This window comes from Tursiops truncatus, chromosome 8 (genome assembly GCF_011762595.2).
Source record: "Tursiops truncatus isolate mTurTru1 chromosome 8, mTurTru1.mat.Y, whole genome shotgun sequence".
In the NCBI taxonomy this organism is placed as follows: Eukaryota; Metazoa; Chordata; class Mammalia; order Artiodactyla; family Delphinidae; genus Tursiops; species Tursiops truncatus.
In genome coordinates, this window is record NC_047041.1 from 43235553 (window position 1) to 43254813 (window position 19261).

General features: G+C 37.4%; 1 protein-coding gene across 1 annotated transcript in view; it reads right to left on the reverse strand.

Moving 5' to 3' along the window:
• Positions 1-19261, reverse strand: part of TYR (tyrosinase) — a 117887-nt gene that overhangs the window by 97204 nt on the left and 1422 nt on the right. The window contains exon 2 of the mRNA XM_019948807.2: positions 4151-4367. Within this exon, the coding sequence (XP_019804366.1) occupies positions 4151-4367 (217 nt within the window). The remainder of the gene's footprint in view (positions 1-4150; positions 4368-19261) is intronic.

Here is a 19261-nt window from a genome sequence, read left to right on the forward strand (position 1 = left end):
AGTCGTTCCTTGTTCCTGCACCTTCTTCTGTTTTAGGTATCAGGAGCTGCCTTTGCTCTTGACTCCTTGCTTCTGGGAATTCACTCTGAAAAGCAGTACTTTTACCTTCAGAAATGCTCCCTCCCTGGGTCTGTCTCAAGAAAGTTCCTCTTCTGTCTTTCCTCCTCCCTATATTTTTCTCTGCACCTAGCACATCATGATTTATTTTCTCAGGATGCAGTCTATACTTAGTTTGTAAGCTAATTGTCAGAAAAATTAATGACTGATAACTGAGTTGTCAAAAACTAATTCCAGTTTAACATAATAATAGCTGCCATTTTTTGAAGAAATGTTATACGCTCCTTACATATATTATATTATTTAATCCTTACATGAGCCCTCTAAGTTATTACTCTTATCTACATTTTCCAGATGATGAAATTAAGGCCCTGAGAGTTAAATGGCTTACTGAAGGTAACAGATCTAGGAAGTGGTAGAGCCTAGATCAAATCCCAGTCAGTCTGATTGCCTTTAACCACTTCCCTAAACTGCCAGCCCACCCCATTCCCCAATACCCACAGCAGTACAATTTTTGCATTATCATTATTATAAAGTGTGAAATACGGGACACCATGGGTAGTCAGAGATTTGCACATGAGAAGATTCTTCTTTGAATCGAATAGCCCATACTCCACAGGGACCACTTAATCAGAAGACTACCTTTTATAATGCATACTAATTCTTCTTTGCTTTATGTGTCTCTTTCACACAATTCATAAATCACACATTTTCAATCTTTACTTCAGCATTTAAATCCAAGAGGAAAGCTGAGGTTACATAAATAACTTCCGTAGACAAAAATGCAACAGTTCCTCCATCCCAGGACTGGCTGTGGGAATTTGTTGTATGGGAAATACATCAAATACTTCTCATGAGACCCAAAAGAAAAAAGGGCAGCAATAACTGTGAGGTTCAATCAAAACTAACAATTCAATTCCACCTGCATTTATTGAGAGAAGAGAGTGCAGTGTTTGCCAGTGGCTTTGGGCAGTGTAGGTACAAGGTGAGTCTAGAATATTTTGTTGTACCAGAAAAAAAGAAAGAGCTAAAAAATGATAGGGTCATGAAACAGAGACATAAGAATTGGCTTGAAGGTGTGCGCAATGGTGAAATCTGGGACCGTTTTTGTACAGTGGGGAATCTGGTCCACACGTAAAACAGGTGATCAAATTAGCATCACCAAAGTGACACAGAGGGTCATCGTGTGCCTTCTGATGTTAAATGCTCTTAGAAAGACATGAAACCTCTTCTGTAAAATTCTGGCTAAGAATACATTACCTGGATCCATTCTACTAAAAATTCTATTAAAAACAGGAGCATTCTGTTAAAAATGGGGGGAATGTATTCTCCAAAAATGTGAATCTCGTCAGAAAAAGAAAGGCTGTGGAAATATTTCACATTAAAAGAAGGCTAAGGAGAAATGGCAACTAAATGCCATCTGACCCTAGACTGGACTCTTTTACAGAGAAGAAAATGCTGTAAAGGATATTATTAGTGTATTGAAAAAAATGCAATATAAACAGTAAATTAGATTAAAGCATTACACCTATATAGAATTTACTGAAGTTGATAACTGTTCTGTGGTTATGTAAAAGAATATTTTTGTTCTTGGGAAAAACACACTGAAATATCCAAGGGTAAAGGGTTCTGATCTATGCAATTTACCCTCAGATGGTTCAGAATGAGAGAGAGAGAAAGAAAAAAACAAGTGTAAATGGTAAGTGAATCTCAGTAGAAGGTATATGTGTGGTTTTGTACAGTTTTTATTGTTGTAATTTTTCTGTAAGCTTAAAATTATTTCTAAAGAAGAGAGTAAATAAATGTGTCCCTGATCAGGAAAAACTCTTGTTGGTGGCTCAGATCAATGTTTTCTAACATTTTGCTACCAGTAAATAGGTTTCATACAACAGGTATAGACAAACTAAGTGATGGGTTAGGTGCAACTGGAAGAGCCCTAGATATTATTTATGTTTTCATTTATCAAACACATATTGAACACCTATTGTGTGCCAGATAATGTGCTATAATGTCTTTTCTCTCTTTCTCAAGAAAGCATACTAGACTATGAGTAAATAAGAATAGCTTATTGGAAAAAAAATAATTCACAGATATAACTTATTAGTATTCACAAATTATTGACAATTAATGTGATGTCCTCTACTGACTCTGCGCATTAGAAACTCATTTGAAAGCCACTGGCTGAGTTGACATGGCTCAAGCCAGTTTTCTTTAACTTGAGGCCCAGAGAAGTGAGGCTCCCCTACCTTCTTTCTGTGATCAGCCCATGTTCCTTAATAACAAAGTTTATGCTTTCTCACTGTTAGAAAATCTGCCTGAATAACCTGTAATGTACTATATATAATTCCCTTAAGGATGGAGCCCCACTTTATAATGTCATTAAGTCAGCATCTGGAATCCTGCTATTAACCCCTGCACAGTCCAACAGGACGCCCAATGCACCCACGTGGTGAACACCAACTTGTCTGTGTGCCTTCGTCTTAGTCTGTAGGCTCAGAGACTCCTGGGCACCAGGCATTGCCTTCTCTTGTTATATTATTGAAGGACTAGCTTGATATTTTCAACCTTCAAGAAACGCTCAACTCACTCAGGGTCATCAGAGTACAATGGAAAGGACTCTTGGATTTTGGCACTTGCCAAATCTAGAAACAGATTTAGCTCTGCCACTTACCGAATGGGTGGTAGCCAAATTACTGATATCTCTGATCCTGTTTCCTCTCTTTAAATTAGAAATAATGATGCTATCTTCCTCAGAGGATGGTTGTAAGAATTAAGTGAGATGGTACTATACAGAATCTTTGGCACAGTGCCTTGCAGATAGAGATTACTTGGAAAACGTTAATTACTAATATTATTTAAGGAAAATAAACACAATTTTTATTCTAATAGCTGCACCGAGGTTCCTCTTTAGGGTGACACTCTCCTTGTTTAAATTGCTTCTGAGGTAGAGCAAGGCCCTAAGAACTTCTGGATTAGAAAAATATAAGGAAATGAAAGAGACAGAGACACTATTCTGCACAGCTGAGCAACAGAAATTAGAGGACAAAGCAACAATCACAATGACAAGAAACAAAAAAAAAAAGTTAAGGAGGAAGAAATAAGAAAAGAGAAAGTTTTGTCTCCATGGTAGGGTGCCAAAGAGTTTTTAGGAGGTGGAATGTCTAGTGTTAAATTTTGAGTTATCTGCCTTGCCAGAATTGGTCCCCTATGTCTCCCCAGAACTCAGATTAAATCTGTAACTTGAGTGAATATTCCTATTTTTTGTTTGTTTGTAGGTTTGTTTCCATAACGAAAATTGAGATGGCAGAGATGGGTTTCATGACTCAGTCAGCACTGAGCAGAGAAGAATGAACAGATGCTGAAGGGAAGATGCAAGCAAAGTTGAGAGCTTTTAAGGAAAAGTAGGTAGGCCTTAGAAGAGACTATGATAAGGAATCTCTGACGAAACACAGAAATCTTGAGGGATAACGGGACGGGGCCTTAACCTTACATGGGATTTTACCCTTATTATAGTTAAAAGAACAGACTTGTCTCAAAGAGGCTAGCATTCAGAATATTCTATTTTTTCTTTTCTTTTCTTTATTTATTTTTTTACTAGCTCACCTGTTTACTGTAAAAGGATATAACTCAGGAACAGCCAGATGGAAGAGATGCAGAGGGCAAGCTGCAAGCTACAGAATATTTTAAACTAGATAAAAATACTAAAAGTTAGAAAAATATTATAGGTCCACAGTCCTATATCTATAATTCCAAAATACAAAAAGGTCAAAAAATGTATTATTTTGTTTGGCACCAATATTTTTTTAGTGGAAAACCTGACTTTATTCTCCATTAGGCTGCCTCTTGTCTCAATTTATTGACCTGGTGGGTACTTTCATACATTTTGCTGAAGAGTTATTCATGTTTCAGATTATGTGTGCCCCCCATACTCTCCTAGGGTTATTGGCCATATATGTACACATGCCACATGCCCTACTCAACTCAGAAAATTCTGAATTCTCAAACACTTCTGGACCCAGGATTTTGGATAAGAGATTATAAACATGAATTCAGAAAAAAAGAAAATTTAAATGAGTGGAAAAAAGGAGATTACCTTCCAGTGTATTTCTAAAGCTGAAGTTGGCAGCTTTATCCATGGAACCTGATTCATACTGGGTCAAACTCAGGCAAAATTCCACATCAGCAGAGGAGGGGAGCCTTGGGGTCCTGGCTTTGTCGTGATTTCCAGGATTGCGCAGTATCGGTCCCTCAGACGTCCCATTGCATAAAGTGTGACGGCTGTTGTACTCCTCCAATTGGCTGCAGATGACCTGCACAAAACGCCTTTATGTTAAAGGGGTGTTGTCTCCACCTCTAAGTCAAAGGGGGAAGGTAGGGAGGTTGAGGTTCCTGATTACCATATTTGGATTTCTAATTACCAGGAGATCAATGTTTTAAAGTAAATTATTGAAGGAAACAGCTTTCTGAGGGTTGCAGAATAACCCATGAATGTTACAATTCAGAACAGAGTTCTAGTCTTGAATCTACCACTTGAGAAAATAAACTAAATACCATAGGTCTCCCCTGTATCGGACGGCGGGGAAGATGGCGGAAGAGCAAGACGCGAGATCACCTTCCTCCCCACAGATACATCAGAAATACATCTAACCGTGGAACAACTCCTACAGAACACCTACTGAACGCTGGCAGAAGACCTCAGACCTCCCAAAAGGCAAGTAACTCCCCACGTACCTGGGTAGGGCAAAAGAAAAAAGAATAAACAGAGACAAAAGAATAGGGATGGGGCCTGCACCAGTGGAAGGGAGCTGTTAAGGAGGAAAGGTTTCCACACACTAGGAAGCCCCTTCGCGGGCGGAGACCACGGGTGGCGGAGGCGGAAGCTTCGGTGCCGCAGGGGAGAGCACAGCAACAGGCGTGCGGAGGGCAAAGTGGAGAGATTCCCGCACAGAGGATCGGTGCGGACCAGCACTCACCACCCCACAAGGCTTGTCTGCTTACCCGCCGGGGCGGGCGGGGCTGGGAGCTGAGGCTCGGGCTTCGGTCGGAGTGCCAGGAGAGGATTGGGGTTGGTGGCGTAAGCACAGCCTGAAGGGGTTAGTGCGCCACGTCTAGCCAGGAGGGAGTCCGGAAAAGGTCTGGAGCTGCCGAAGAGGCAAGAGACTTTGTCTTCGCTCTTTGTTTCCTGGTGCGCGAGGAGACAGGATTAAGAGCGCTGCTTTAAGGAGCTCCACAGATGGGCACGAGCCGCGGCTAACAGCGCGGACCCCAGAGGCGGACATGAGACGCTAAGGCTGCTGCTGCCGCCACCAAGAAGCCTGTGTGCGAGCACAGGTCACTATCCACACCTCCCCTCCCGGGAGCCTGTGCAGCCCGCCACTGCCAGGGTACCAGGATCCAGAGACAACTTCCCCGGGAGAACGCACGGCGCGCCTCAGGCTGGTGCAACGTCATGCCGGCCTCTGCCACCACAGGCTCGCCCCGCATTGTGCCTCTCCCTCCCCGCGGCCTGAGTGAGCCAGAGCCTCCGAATCAGCGGCTCCTTTAACCGGTCCTGTCTGAGCGAAGAACAGACGCCCTCCAGCGACCTACACGCAGAGGCGGGGCCAATTCCAAAGCTGAGTCCCGGGAGCTGGGCGAACAAAGAAGAGAAAGGGAAATCTCTCCCAGCAGCATCAGAAGCAGCGGATTAAAGCTCCACAATCAACTTGGTGTACCCTGCATCTGTGGAATACCTGAATAGACAACGAATCATCCCAAATTGAGGAGGTGGACTTTGAGAGCAAGATTTATTATTTTTTCCCCTTTTCCTCTTTTTGTGAGTGTGTATATGTACGATTCTGTGTGAGATTTTGTCTGTATAGCTTTGCTTTCACCATTTGTCCTAGGGTTGTATCCATCCTATTTTTTTTTTTTTTTTTTTTTTACTATTTGAAAATTTTTTTTTCTTAATTATTTTTTATTTTAATAACTATTTTATTTTATTTTATCCTCTTTCTTTCTTTATACTTTTTCTCCCTTTTATTCTGAGCCGTGTGGATGAAAGGCTCTTGGTGCTCCAGCCAGGAGTCAGTGCTGTGCCTCTGAGGTGGGAGAGCCAACTTCAGGACACTGGTCCACAAGAGACCTCCCAGCTCCATGTAATATCAACTGGTGAAAATCTCCCAGGGATCTCCATCACAACACCAACACCCAGCTTCACTCACCGACCAGCAAGCTACAGTGCTGAACACCCTATGCCAAACAACTAGCAAGACAGGAACACAACCCCACCCATTAGCAAAAAGGCTGCCTAAAATCATGATAAGTCCACAGACATCTCAAAACACACCACCAGACGTGGACCTGCCCACCAGAAAGACATGATCCAGCCTCACCCACTAGAACACAGGCACTAGTCCCCTCCACCATGAAGCCTACAAAACCCACTGAACCAACTTTAGCCACTGGGGACACATACCAAAAACAATGGGAACTACGAACCTGCAGCCTGCAAAAAGGAGACACCAAACACAGTAAGATAAGCAAAATGAGAAGACAGAAAAACACAGAGCAGATGAAGGAGCAAGATAAAAACCCACCAGACCTAACAAATGAAGAGGAAATAGGCAGTCTACCTGATAAAGACTTCAGAATAATGATAGTAAAGATGATCCAAGATCTTGGAAATAGAATAGACAAAATGCAAGAAACATTTAACAAGTACCTAGAAGAACTAAAGAGGACACAGGCAACGATGGACAACACAATAAATGAAATTAAAAATACTCTAGATGGGATCAACAGCAAAATAACTGAGGCAGAAGAACGGATAAGTGACCCGGAAGATAAAATAGTGGAAATAACTACTGCAGAGCAGAATAAAGAAAAAGAGTGAAAAGAACTGAGTACAGTCTCAGAGACCTCTGGGACAACATTAAATGTACCAACATTCGAATCATAGGGGTTCCAGAAGAAGAAGAGAAAAAGAAAGGGACTGAAAAAAGATTTGAAGAGATTATAGTTGAAAACTTCCCTAATATGGGAAAGGAAATAGTTAATGAAGTCCAGGAAGCACAGATAGTCCCATACAGGGTAAATCCAAGGAGAAACGTGCCAAGACACATAGTAATCAAACTGTCAAAAAGTAAATACAAAGAAAACATATTAAAAGCAGCAAGGGAAAAATAACAAATAACACACAAGGGAATCCTCATAAGGTTAACAGCTGATCTTTTAGCAGAAACTCTGCAAGCCAGAAGAGACTGGCAGGACATATTTAAAGTGATGAAGGAGAAAAACCTACAACCAAGATTACTCTACCCAGCAAGGATCTCATTCAGATTTCATGGAGAAATTAAAACCTTTACAGACAAGCAAAAGCTGAGAGAGTTCAGCACCACCAAACCAGCTTTAGAACAAGTGCTAAAGGACCTTCTCTAGGCAAGAAACACAAGAGAAGGAAAAGACCTACAATAACAAACCCAAAACAATTAAGAAAATGGGAATAGGAACATACATATCAATAATTACCTTAAATGTAAATGGATTAAATGCTCCCACCAAAAAACACAGACTGGCTGAATGGATACAAAAACAAGACCCATATATATGCTGTCGACAAGTGACCCACTTCAGACCTAGAGACGCATACAGACTGAAAGTGAGGGGATAGAAATAGATATTCCATGCAAATGGAAACCAAAAGAAAGCTGGAGTAGCAATTCTCATATCAGACAAAATACACTTTAAAATAAAGACTATTAGAAGAGACAAAGAAAGACACTACATAATGATCAAGGGATCGATCCAAGAAGAAGATATAACAATTGTAAATATTTATGCACCCAACATAGGAGCACCTCAATACATAAGGCAAATACTAACAGCCATAAAAGGGGAAATCAACAGTAACACATTCATAGTAGGGGACTTTAACACCCCACTTTCACCAATGGACAGATCATCCAAAATGAAAATAAATAAGGAAACACAACCTTTAAATGATACATTAAACAAGATGGACTTAATTGATATTTATAGGACATTCCATCCCAGAACAACAGAATACACATTTTTCTCAAGTGCTCATGGAACATTCTCCAGGATAGATCATATCTTGGGTCACAAATCAAGCCTTGGTAAATTTAAGAAAATTGAAATTGTTTCAAGTATCTTTTCCGACCACAATGCTATGAGACTAGATATCAATTACAGGAAAAGCTCTGTAAAAAATACAAACACATGGAGGCTAAACAATACACGACTTAATAACGAAGTGATCACTGAAGAAATCGAATACGAAATCAAAAACTGCCTAGAAACAAATGACAATGGAGACACGACGACCCAAAACCTATGGGATGCAACAAAAGCAGTTCTAAGAGGGAAGTTTATAGCAATACAATCCTACCTTAAGAAACAAGAAACATCTCGAATAATCAACCTAACCTTGCACCTAAAGCAATTAGAGAAAGAAGTACAGAAAAACAGCAAAGTTAGCAGAAGGAAATAAATCATAAAAATCAGATCAGAAATTAATGAAAAAGAAGTGAAGGAAATGATAGCAAAGATCAACAAAACTAAAAGCTGGTTCTTTGAGAAGATGAAAATAATTGATAAACCGTTAGCCTGACTCATCAAGAAAAAAAGGGAGAAGACTCAAATCAATAGAATTAGAAATGAAAAATGAGAAGTAACAACTGACACTGCAGAAATACAAAAGATCATGAGAGATTACTACAAGCAATTCTATGCCAATAAAATGGACAACGGGGAAGAAATGGACAAATTCTTCAAAATGCACAATGTGCCAATGCTGAATCAGGAAGATATAGAAAATATGAACAGACCAATCACAAGCACTGAAATTGAAACTGTGATTTAAAATCTTCCACAAACAAAAGCCCAGGACCAGATGGCTTCACAGGAGAATTCTATCAAACATTTAGAGAAGAGTTAACACCTATCCTTCTCAAACTCGTGCAAAATATAGCAGAGGGAGGAACACTCCCAAACTCCTTCTACGAGGCCACCATCACCCTGATAACAAAACCACACAAGGATGTCACAAAGAAAGAAAACTATAGGCCAATATCACTAATGAACATAGATGCAAAAATCCTCAACAAAATACTAGCAAGCAGAATCCAACAGCACATTAAGAGGATCATACACCATGATCAAGTGGGGTTTATTCCAGGGATGCAAGGATTCTTCAATATATGCAAATCAATCAATGTGATACACCATATTAACAAATTGAAGGAGAAAAACCATATGGTAATCTCAATAGATGCAGAGAAAGCTTTCAACAAAATTCAACACCCATTTATGATAAAAACCTTGCAGAAAGTAGGCATAGAGGGAACTTTCTTCAACATATTAAAGGCCATATATGACAAACCCACAGCCAACATCATCCTCAATGGTGAAAAACTGAAAGCATTTCCACTAAGATCAGGAACAAGACAAGGTTGCCCACTCTCAGCACTCTTATTCAACATACTTTTGGAAGTTTTAGCCACAGCAATCAGAGAAGAAAAGGAAATAAAAGGAATCCAAATCAGAAAAGAAGAAGTAAAGCTGTCACTGTTTGCAGATGACATGATACTATACATAGAGAATCCTAAAGATCCTACCAGCAAACTACTAGAGCTTATGAATGAATTTGGTAAAGTAGCAGGATACAAAATTAATGCACAGAAATCTCTGGCCTTCCTATACACTAATGATGAAAAATCTGAAAGTGAAATCAAGAAAACACTCCCGTTTACCACTGCAACAAAAAGAATAAAATATCTGGGAATAAACCTACCTAAGGAGACAAAAGACCTGTATGCAGAAAATTATAAGACACTGATGAAAGAAATTAAAGATGATACAAATAGATGGAGAGATATACCATGTTCTTGGATAGGAAGAATCAACATTGTGAAAATGATTCTACTACCCAAAGCAATCAACAGATTCAATGCAATCCCTATCAAACTACTACCAGCATTTTTCACAGACCTAGAACAAAAAATTTCACAATTTGTATGGAAACACAAAAGACCCTGAATAGCCAAAGCAATCTTGAGAACGAAAAACGGAGCTGGAGGAATCAGGCTCCCTGACTTCAGACTATACTACAAACTATAGTAATCAAGACAGTATGGTACTGGCACAAAAACAGAAAGATAGATCAATGGAACAGGATAGAAAGCCCAGAGATAAACTCACGCATATATGGTCACCTTATCTTTGATAAAGGAGGCAGGAATGTACAATGGAGAAAGGACAGCCTCTTCAATAACTGGTGCTGGGAAAACTGGACAGCTACATGTAAAAGTATGAGATTAGAACACTCCCTAAAACCATACACAAAAATAAGCTCAAAATGGATTAAAGACATAAATGTAAGGCCAGAAACTATCAAACTCTTAGAGGAAAACATAGGCAGAACGCTCTGTGACATAAATCACAGCAAGATCCTTTTTGACCCACCTCCTAGAGAAATGGAAATAAAAACAAAAATAAACAAATGGGACCTAATGAAACTTTAAAGCTTTTGCACAGCAAAGGAAACCATAAACAAGACCAAAAGACAACCCTCAGAATGGGAGAAAATATTTGCAAATGAAGCAACTGACAAAGGATTAATCTCCAAAATTTACAAGCAGCTCATGCAGCTCAATAACAAAAAAACAAACAATCCAATCCAAAAATGGGCAGAAGACCTAAATAGACATTTCTCCAAAGAAGATATACAGAGTGCCAACAAACACATGAAAGAATGTTCAACATCATTAATCATTAGAGAAATGCAAATCAAAACTACAATGAGATATCATCTCACACCAGTCAGAATGGCCATCATCAAAAAATCTAGAAACAATAAATGCTGGAGAGGGTGTGGAGAAAAGGGAACCCTCTTGCACTGCTGGTGGGAATGTGAATTAGTACAGCCACTATGGAGAACAGTATGGAGGTTCCTTGAAAAACTACAAATAGAACTACCATATGACCCAGCAATCCCACTACTGGGCATATACCCTGAGAAAACCATAATTCAAAAAGAGTCATGTACCAAAATGTTCATTGCAGCTCTATTTACAATAGCCCGGAGATGGAAACAACCTAAGTGTCCATCATCGGATGAATGGATAAAGAAGATGTGGAACGTATATACAATGTAATATTACTCAGCCATAAAAAGAAACGAAATTGAGTTATTTGTAGTGAGGTGGATGGACCTAGAGTCTGTCATACAGAGTGAAGTAAGTCAGAAAGAGAAAGAGAAATACTGTGTGCTAACACATATATATGGAGTCTAAGAAAAAAAAGTGTTATGAAGAACCTAGGGGTAACACAGGAATAAAGACACAGACCTACTAGAGAATGGACTTGAGGATATGGGGAGGGGGAAGGGTAAGCTGTGACAAAGTGAGAGAGTGGCATGTACATGTATACACTACCAAACGTAAAATAGATAGCTAGTGGGAAGCTGCCGTATAGCACAGGGAGGTCAACTCGGTGGTTTGTGACCACCTGGAGGGGTGGGATAAGGAGGGTGGGAGGGAGGGAGACACAAGAGGGAAGAGATATGGGAACATATGTATATGTATATCTGATTCACTTTGTTATAAAGCAGAAACTAACACACAATTGTAAAGCAATTATACTCCAATAAAGATGTTAAAAAAAAATACCATAGGTCTCATCTAGCAAATGGGGATAACAATAACTACTTCATATAATTGTTGTCAAATATTTATTTGGTGGGAAAATTAATTTGACAATCATCTGTTAAATATCCATTGTGTGACTTTCATATGCCCTTGAAGCTAGCCATGGCCCAGAGTTTAGGTCTGTACACTCTTCTTTTATTTCTTTCTGTATCTTCTTTTTTGTCTCTGATGACCAGTTTCATAGCTTACAAGCCACTATATAAGAACTTCCTAATTCCTATCTGAAGTTCAAAAGACTCCTCTGAACTCTAACCCTGTATATCCATCTCCAACTTCATATTTCAATGTTATCTCACAGGCATCTCAAATGGAACACTTAAAAATCAAAAATTTGTTCCTTTGTAATAGCCTATAAGGGAGAAGAATCTGAATAAAAAAAGATATATAGGTATGTAAAACTGAATCACTTTGCTGTACACCTGAAACTAATACAACCTTGTAAATCAACTATACTTTAATTTAAAAAATTAAATTAAAAAAGAATTTTTAAAATAAAAAAACCTTAAAATAAAAAGATTAAAAAAATATTGTTCCTCTCCCTCTATTTCCTTTCACATCAACTATCCTTCAGCTTAAACCAGAAGCCCATGAATCTTCATTTTTAAGCCAGAGACTGTTATCATTTGTATTTTGTTCCCCTTTATCCTTCAGATTAAAACCATCAGCCAATCTTGTCAATTCTGCCTCCAGAATACATCTTGTATCTTTATTTGTTTACAAATTCTGTGATCCAACTGCTGAAGTCAGACTGGCTACTCTTCTCTGGGCATCACTCATGCTTCTCCTTCCCACATCTTTGTTCTTGCCTGAGCGTGTTCACCCCTTGCCATTTATCTGATATTCTACCTAATCTTCATGGCCAAACCAATATTTTGAAAAAAACAGTGTCAACTCTGACTTAAAAAGTAAATCAAAAGGGTCCAACGCTAACATCTGAAGAAATTTTAGAAATCCTTCACCAAATTATTTTGCTTACAGTTTCACTTATATGTAGGCAGAAGACTGAACTTTGATAAAATTATGTGACTAAATAAGTCAAAAGGAGCTCTTTCAATGAATATAAAAATCCTAAGTGATTTAAAAAAACATCATAATTTAACTGGCAGAGTTTTTCTTAGTGGTTTATAAGTTAATTCTTCATCTTAAAATCATTGATGCCTTAGGTTCCATGATGTCAGTTAAGCAGGTAGCAAGATATCAGCCTTAAACAAAAGCATAAAACGCAGGAGAGTCCACACTGCCATCAGTGAGACTGTTCACATTGGGCACTTAGTCTGTAGGAGGCCTGTGCCCACTGAGTAGATAACGTGGTTGTTTGTCAAACTCAAACTTGACTCACTTTAATCTCCCTTGATAAACAGTCAGTATCACTTCCTTTAAAAAAAAAAAAAGTAATCTCCATAGGATAACTTTCTTTTTTTTGTTACTGTTTATTCCCAGAATCTATAATAGAGGCTCTATAACAATTTGATGGGAAAATAAACAAGTCAATGGATGAACCAGTGAATCTTCAACTACCAACATGTGTTGCACATCGTTTTTAGCTAGTCCTTCCTGTTCCTGGTACCAACATTTGCCCTAGAAGATATTTCCAAAAATATATCGTTTGTATTAAATATATACTGAGGCCCCACTCTCAATAAGGAAGGCATCTCTGTGTACATTTTTTTAAATTCACAAATGACCTTGTAGGTTTATATGATTTTATCCCTATTTTAATGATGAGGAAACTGAGTGTGGAAGAGTATAAAAGGCTAGTAGGATCTAAAACCCTGTATTATGATTAATAATTTTATGGGCAACAGGCAAGGCACATGGAACAATATTTTAAAAGTGAAGTCTTCTTGGTCAGCTGCTTGCATCACAGTTAGGAATAATCAAAACAATCCTATCAGTCTCTGGCTCCAGTGAGTTGGCAATCTATAAGAATGTAAAAGCAAATTAACTCACCATCAGATAGAACTGAATGAGCCTTGCCCCCCCGGGAATGGCTGCTACTGTGTTATACAACAGACACTTAGAGAAGCTTTTAATTTCTGGTCATTAAGGTATCATTTATGAATTGAAGGGTTGTGTGTTGGGAAAGAATTAGTTTCCAAATTCATGTAGGTGTGGACTTCAACTCTGGCTCAGCTACTTACTAGCAATGGGGCAATGAGTATGTTATTTAGGCTTGCTGAGTCTCAATTTCTTCAACTGTAATATGAAATAATAAATATTACATATTAATGTATAATTTATTATATTTATTATATTAATAAAATAATAAAATGCAGTTTCTGGCTCAACAGATGTCAGTTTCTAGTTTTCTTCATACTTCATGACATTCCTCAATCCTTTTATCCATGCATAATTGAGAACTTGAATTGTTGGGTGACTTGTCTAAGGTCAAATGATGTTCAGAGCCAAGACTAGAACATTAATCCACAGTCCTCCTGATTCCAAAGCTATATCCAGTAGATTTATGACTGCCTGTAAATGGCTTAGGGATGGTTGAATAAAGCTAACTTAACTTTTGCATTGAGTGTAATATATTGGATTCCTTTAAAATGTCGATTAACTAGACATCACAGTGGGTATATAGATGAAATCATTTTCATTCCTGTTTGAATAATAAACCATATCAGGATATTTTCAAAAGATCCTACTGCCTAAAAGACTCTTACAGCAGACTCAGTTAAATTAGAGAGGTTTGAATGAAACTATTTTTGCTGAAATGCCAACAGCCAAGTGGCTAAATGTTCAGATGACAATGTATTAGTAACAAGGAAGAAATCTACCCCATTTCCAGAAATAATTTGAAAAACTTAATCTCAAATTATTGTTTTTATATTTGATACAGAAGGAGAGGCAGGGTAGAAGAAAGTGTTATCACTATGGTTACCATCATGCAGATTGCAGTCAGACATGCTTTCCAAATTGAGCAAATTACTTAAGCTCTCTGAATATCAAGGTTTTTCATCTGTAAATGGGGACTATAACAACTTTTTACAAAGGATCAAATAATTTTACCTAAGTAAAGCATTTAGTATATAGTGCCAAGTACAGAGTGTTTAATAATGGCAACTATTGTATTATTATTGAATACAAGACCGTTGGGCAGGCCACCAAATTGTTAACCCTGACTCTGTAACACTGGATGAATAGTCATTATTATAATAATTATCATCAATATATCATATAAAGATACATTATGATAATTTTGGTATATGAAACTCAAAGAATATGTCAGATACTAAACTAGTCATTTTACATTAACAGATTTCATTGAATCCCTTTACTATAATGCTTTAAGATACGTTATTCTAATTTTAAAGAAAAAACGGTCTCAGAATAATTAAGTAACTTGTCCAGGATTTTGTAGCTAAGTAAGTTACAAAAGTCATGTTTTTATGACTCAAAAGACTATACCCTTTCCACTGCATTATTCTACTTTCCATTCCATTTAGTATTTTCATCAACACAGAAAACACACATATATGATAATTGCACCCCATTTTTTTCTGTTGAGAAAAAAAAACAAAGGTCAAAGATTCCAAATAACTTGTCCAATAACATCTGGTAACTAGCAGAGGTAGAATCTGGTAAGTGGCAGAGGTCTTCTAATGAGGAATTTGTTCTTTTTCTGTTTCAACACAGGTGACTTATATGATTTTGGAGAAATAGATCAAGCTGTCCCAAGTCAAATGAAAAAAGGGAGATATAGAAAGAAGAAACAGATGTATTAATGGAGAAAGTGAACTTAGTGTTCTCTTAAACATAAAGAAATAGCGACAAACAACCAGTTATTAAAAGCTTTAGGAGCAAAAATTCTATCATGACATTAGAGGTTTATCTAAATAAAAATGTAAACCCTATGACATTCCACAGAATCTTTTTCATAAAGAAAAAAGAGAAGCTGTTAATTCACTGAGCTGTTGCCATGGTTACCTAAACCCATGACTCGCTGCTGAAAAGTAACTTTTTTTTCTTCCTACTGTTTGCGTCCATGTGATATGCTTTTCACCTGATGAGCGAATTCCCTGGTCACACTTCACTCATGCCCATCATCTTGGAAAAATTTTTCTCTTTATTTTGATCCATCATGACAGCTACCCTTTCCTTCTTACGGCTAGCTTATCTGCTGCTTGCATAACATTGGATCTAACTGTGTTGAGCGTAGGTATTTGTACTTTAATGTTCACCCCCCACCTCCAAAAATAATGGACTGCTTTAACTGACGACAAACATGCTTCTAGTTTAAAAGCTCTTGGCATTAAACAAACCAAAAAATAAAGGAACAAATATACCAAAAAAGCATGTGAATTCTGAATATAGGCTTTCTATGAAAACTAACATTAAGTACATCATTTTTAATATATTATTTTATTGAATAAAGAACCTTATCAGTAAATATTATTAATCTCACTTAAGTAACACTCGGGTTGTAACTTGCCTGATCTTCTCTATGTGTGCTTTCATTTTTTGCACACACACACACACACACACACACACACACATAAGCCTAGAGAGAGCTACACAAAATGTTTTATTCCAGACAATAAGTTACTGCTTATTTTGGTATAATTGTGTCCTTGGCCTTGGGGATCCAGTGCTATAAATTATGGCTTAATGTTCTAGAAATCTAGCTATGTCTATGCAGAGTTTAATTTTTTATGTGTGTTAGCACTGGAACTAACATTTCTATGATTTTCAATTTTGTTCAATTCAACATATATTGACAAAGCCCATTCCATGTATATATTATGTTCCTGATTCTGTGGACATAAAGATAAATTAGAAATGGTTTCTACATTGGAGCAGATGGCAGTCTGTTAGACAAAGATAGGCTTGAAAACAATTACATGTATTGAAGAATTATAGGTACTATGATACAAATCTGTACAAAGTAGAATGATAGTGCAAAAGGGTGAAGGTCAATTCTTCCTGAGTAAGGGATGTGGATAAATAAATGTCTAATAGAATAATTTCACTCTAACATGAATGAAAAGGACTACATCAGAATATCTGCCCCAGTTGTCTGTGCAACTGAATATTAAGGGAGTTAAAGTGACTACAAGTCAGAATTTACATCCATAAATTAGTGGCTTGTTTTATCCCTTCCAAGCCTAAATGGCTCCTTAAAAATAGGAAACAACATGGTTAACTTGAAATAGCATTGGAGTCAAAGGCACTGGGTTTTAGTCCTCAGCTGTGTGACCTTAGACAAATCATCCTAGCTTTCGGGGTCTCACTATCTTCTTTTACAAAATGCAGGCAGTACACGACACACCACTGAAGGTCTCTTAGCTCAGAGTTAATAAATCCTATGAGTTAATAAACCTAAAAACTCTATTTTTGTGTGTGTCAAGTAAAAGATATCTGAAACCAAGAAAAAGCAGGAGGCTTTGTACCAAAGGGGCTGAGTCTAACTAATTAAGAAGATATTAATGAACTCACCAAGTCTGGAAGATATTTGGTCTCATCATCTCGCATAAAACAGTCTAGTTCTTGATTTGAGTGTTCAATTCAGGCAAAAGCATTTAAACTAGTGGTGTGTTTATTATAGAACCTGAGTTTGTAAAGTGAAAGAGATACCAAAACAATTTCCATGTTAATTAAATCAGTGATTCTTAGTGCTGGCTGTGCATTAGAATTCCAGTAGAAGTTTTTAAAAATACAGATGCTTGGACTTCACAGTGGACCCCCTGACTATGATTTTCTGGCAGAAGGTAGATGGGTGGAGCACATGCAATTTTTTAAGCTCCTAAGTGATTTAGAAGATACTGAGAACTGATGAATTAAGTCAATATAAATAACTGATCTTCATTTTTAAAGGACTATAACCAGAGATGCTCTGCAAAGGAATGGAAACAGCCAACTAGAATTGGGTTTGACTGTCACCTCACACAAGGACACCACTCATGGTAGGTGAAGCTAAATGTTCACTCATTTCACCTTCCTTATTTAAATTGTCGTTTGCTCATTTTTCTTCAATGGTCTTTGTCCTCTGTATTTCCTAATCTTATTTTTAACACCAGTTACTACACAGTAGTTTAATCATAGAACAATATCGAATCTAATGTTGTAACAATTTCAACTTAGTGTTTACCTACTAGACCCAAAAAGTTTTATTTAGCAGTAAAACTGGACACAGTTGTAAAGGAGAAAAAAACAGAAAAAAATTTCCACTCAATAATCAATAAATGAATAGAAAAAATTAGAAACATAATTTAGGTACTTCCAAGAAGGCTACATCTAATGTAATTAATATCAATTAGTATTTGCCTATTAAGCTTTAGTGTGGATGTTGTAACTTTTTGGTAATTTAGATAATCCTCCAGTTTTTCTGGGTCAAGAGAAGCAGTTAAGGAAAGCACTATAACTGACTGAAAATCCCGCATCCAAGCTTAACCGTATTTTAAGCAGTAACGGAGGATGTGAGAGTTAGATGAAAGTTTTGCACTTTATAGATTAAGGTAGGAGGTCTGAAGGCTTATTGAAATAGATTTTTTTTTTTTGAAGCACAATTTTTCCAGCCTTTCCTGCACAAATTCACTCCTTTCTCTTGGTAAATAGCTGACATTAGTGACACAAGACATTGCAGTGGTCATTTTCAATGAGCTCCAATAGGCTCCATTTGGAAGGTGTGTGAACTTAGTGCAGGGGGGCGGGTGGGAAGCCATCCACATTTCAAAATTACAGAGCGCCGGGTGAGAATGCAAGATTCTTCCCATCTCATTTAAATATTGGGGTTTAGTTCCATAAAGCACTGCTAGTCAAAAGTGCTGTATTAGAAATATTTGGAATACAGGCAGAAAAACATTCCTTCTACCTATGGTTTTAAAATGATAAATAATTAAAAGCATATTTCTTTGGCTGCCTTTTGCTCCTAATCCAGAGTGAAAAAAATCAGAATAGGAGAAACAGAAATTAAACTTCAAAATAACAATCCCTTATCTTGTGCCTCAAAAGTTTGCACGTATTTTGGAAAAAATTATAATTTCTTCTGCATCTTATTGAAAAAAGTGAGGTAGGATGGCCAGATCCTTTCAACATCATAGCAGACATGTCCTTGGAAATACTGGGTTGACCAAAAAGTTTGTTCAGGTTGTTCCATAAGATGTTACAGAAAAACCCGAATGAACTTTTTGACCAACCCAATATTATAGGGTTGTCATGCAGCCAGGCTATCTGAGAACAAATCTTGTCTCTGCTATTTACTAGTTCTGTGATCTTGTACAAGTTACAAGATCTAATATCTTTATATTAGATATCTTTATATCTAATATAAATATCTTTATACCTCAGGTTGGTCTTTTTAAATCTTTGAGATGGGGAATGATTAGTAAGGATATTAAATGAATTAAGGCACATAAACACAACAGGGGCTGATACATGCTAATTGATCGATGAATATTAGCTATTTTCATTATTTACCTGTTTGAGCTTCAGGGTCTTCATATATTTTTTTAAAAGAAAATTTAATCTAAGTAATATTCCCCAAATTTTGCTGA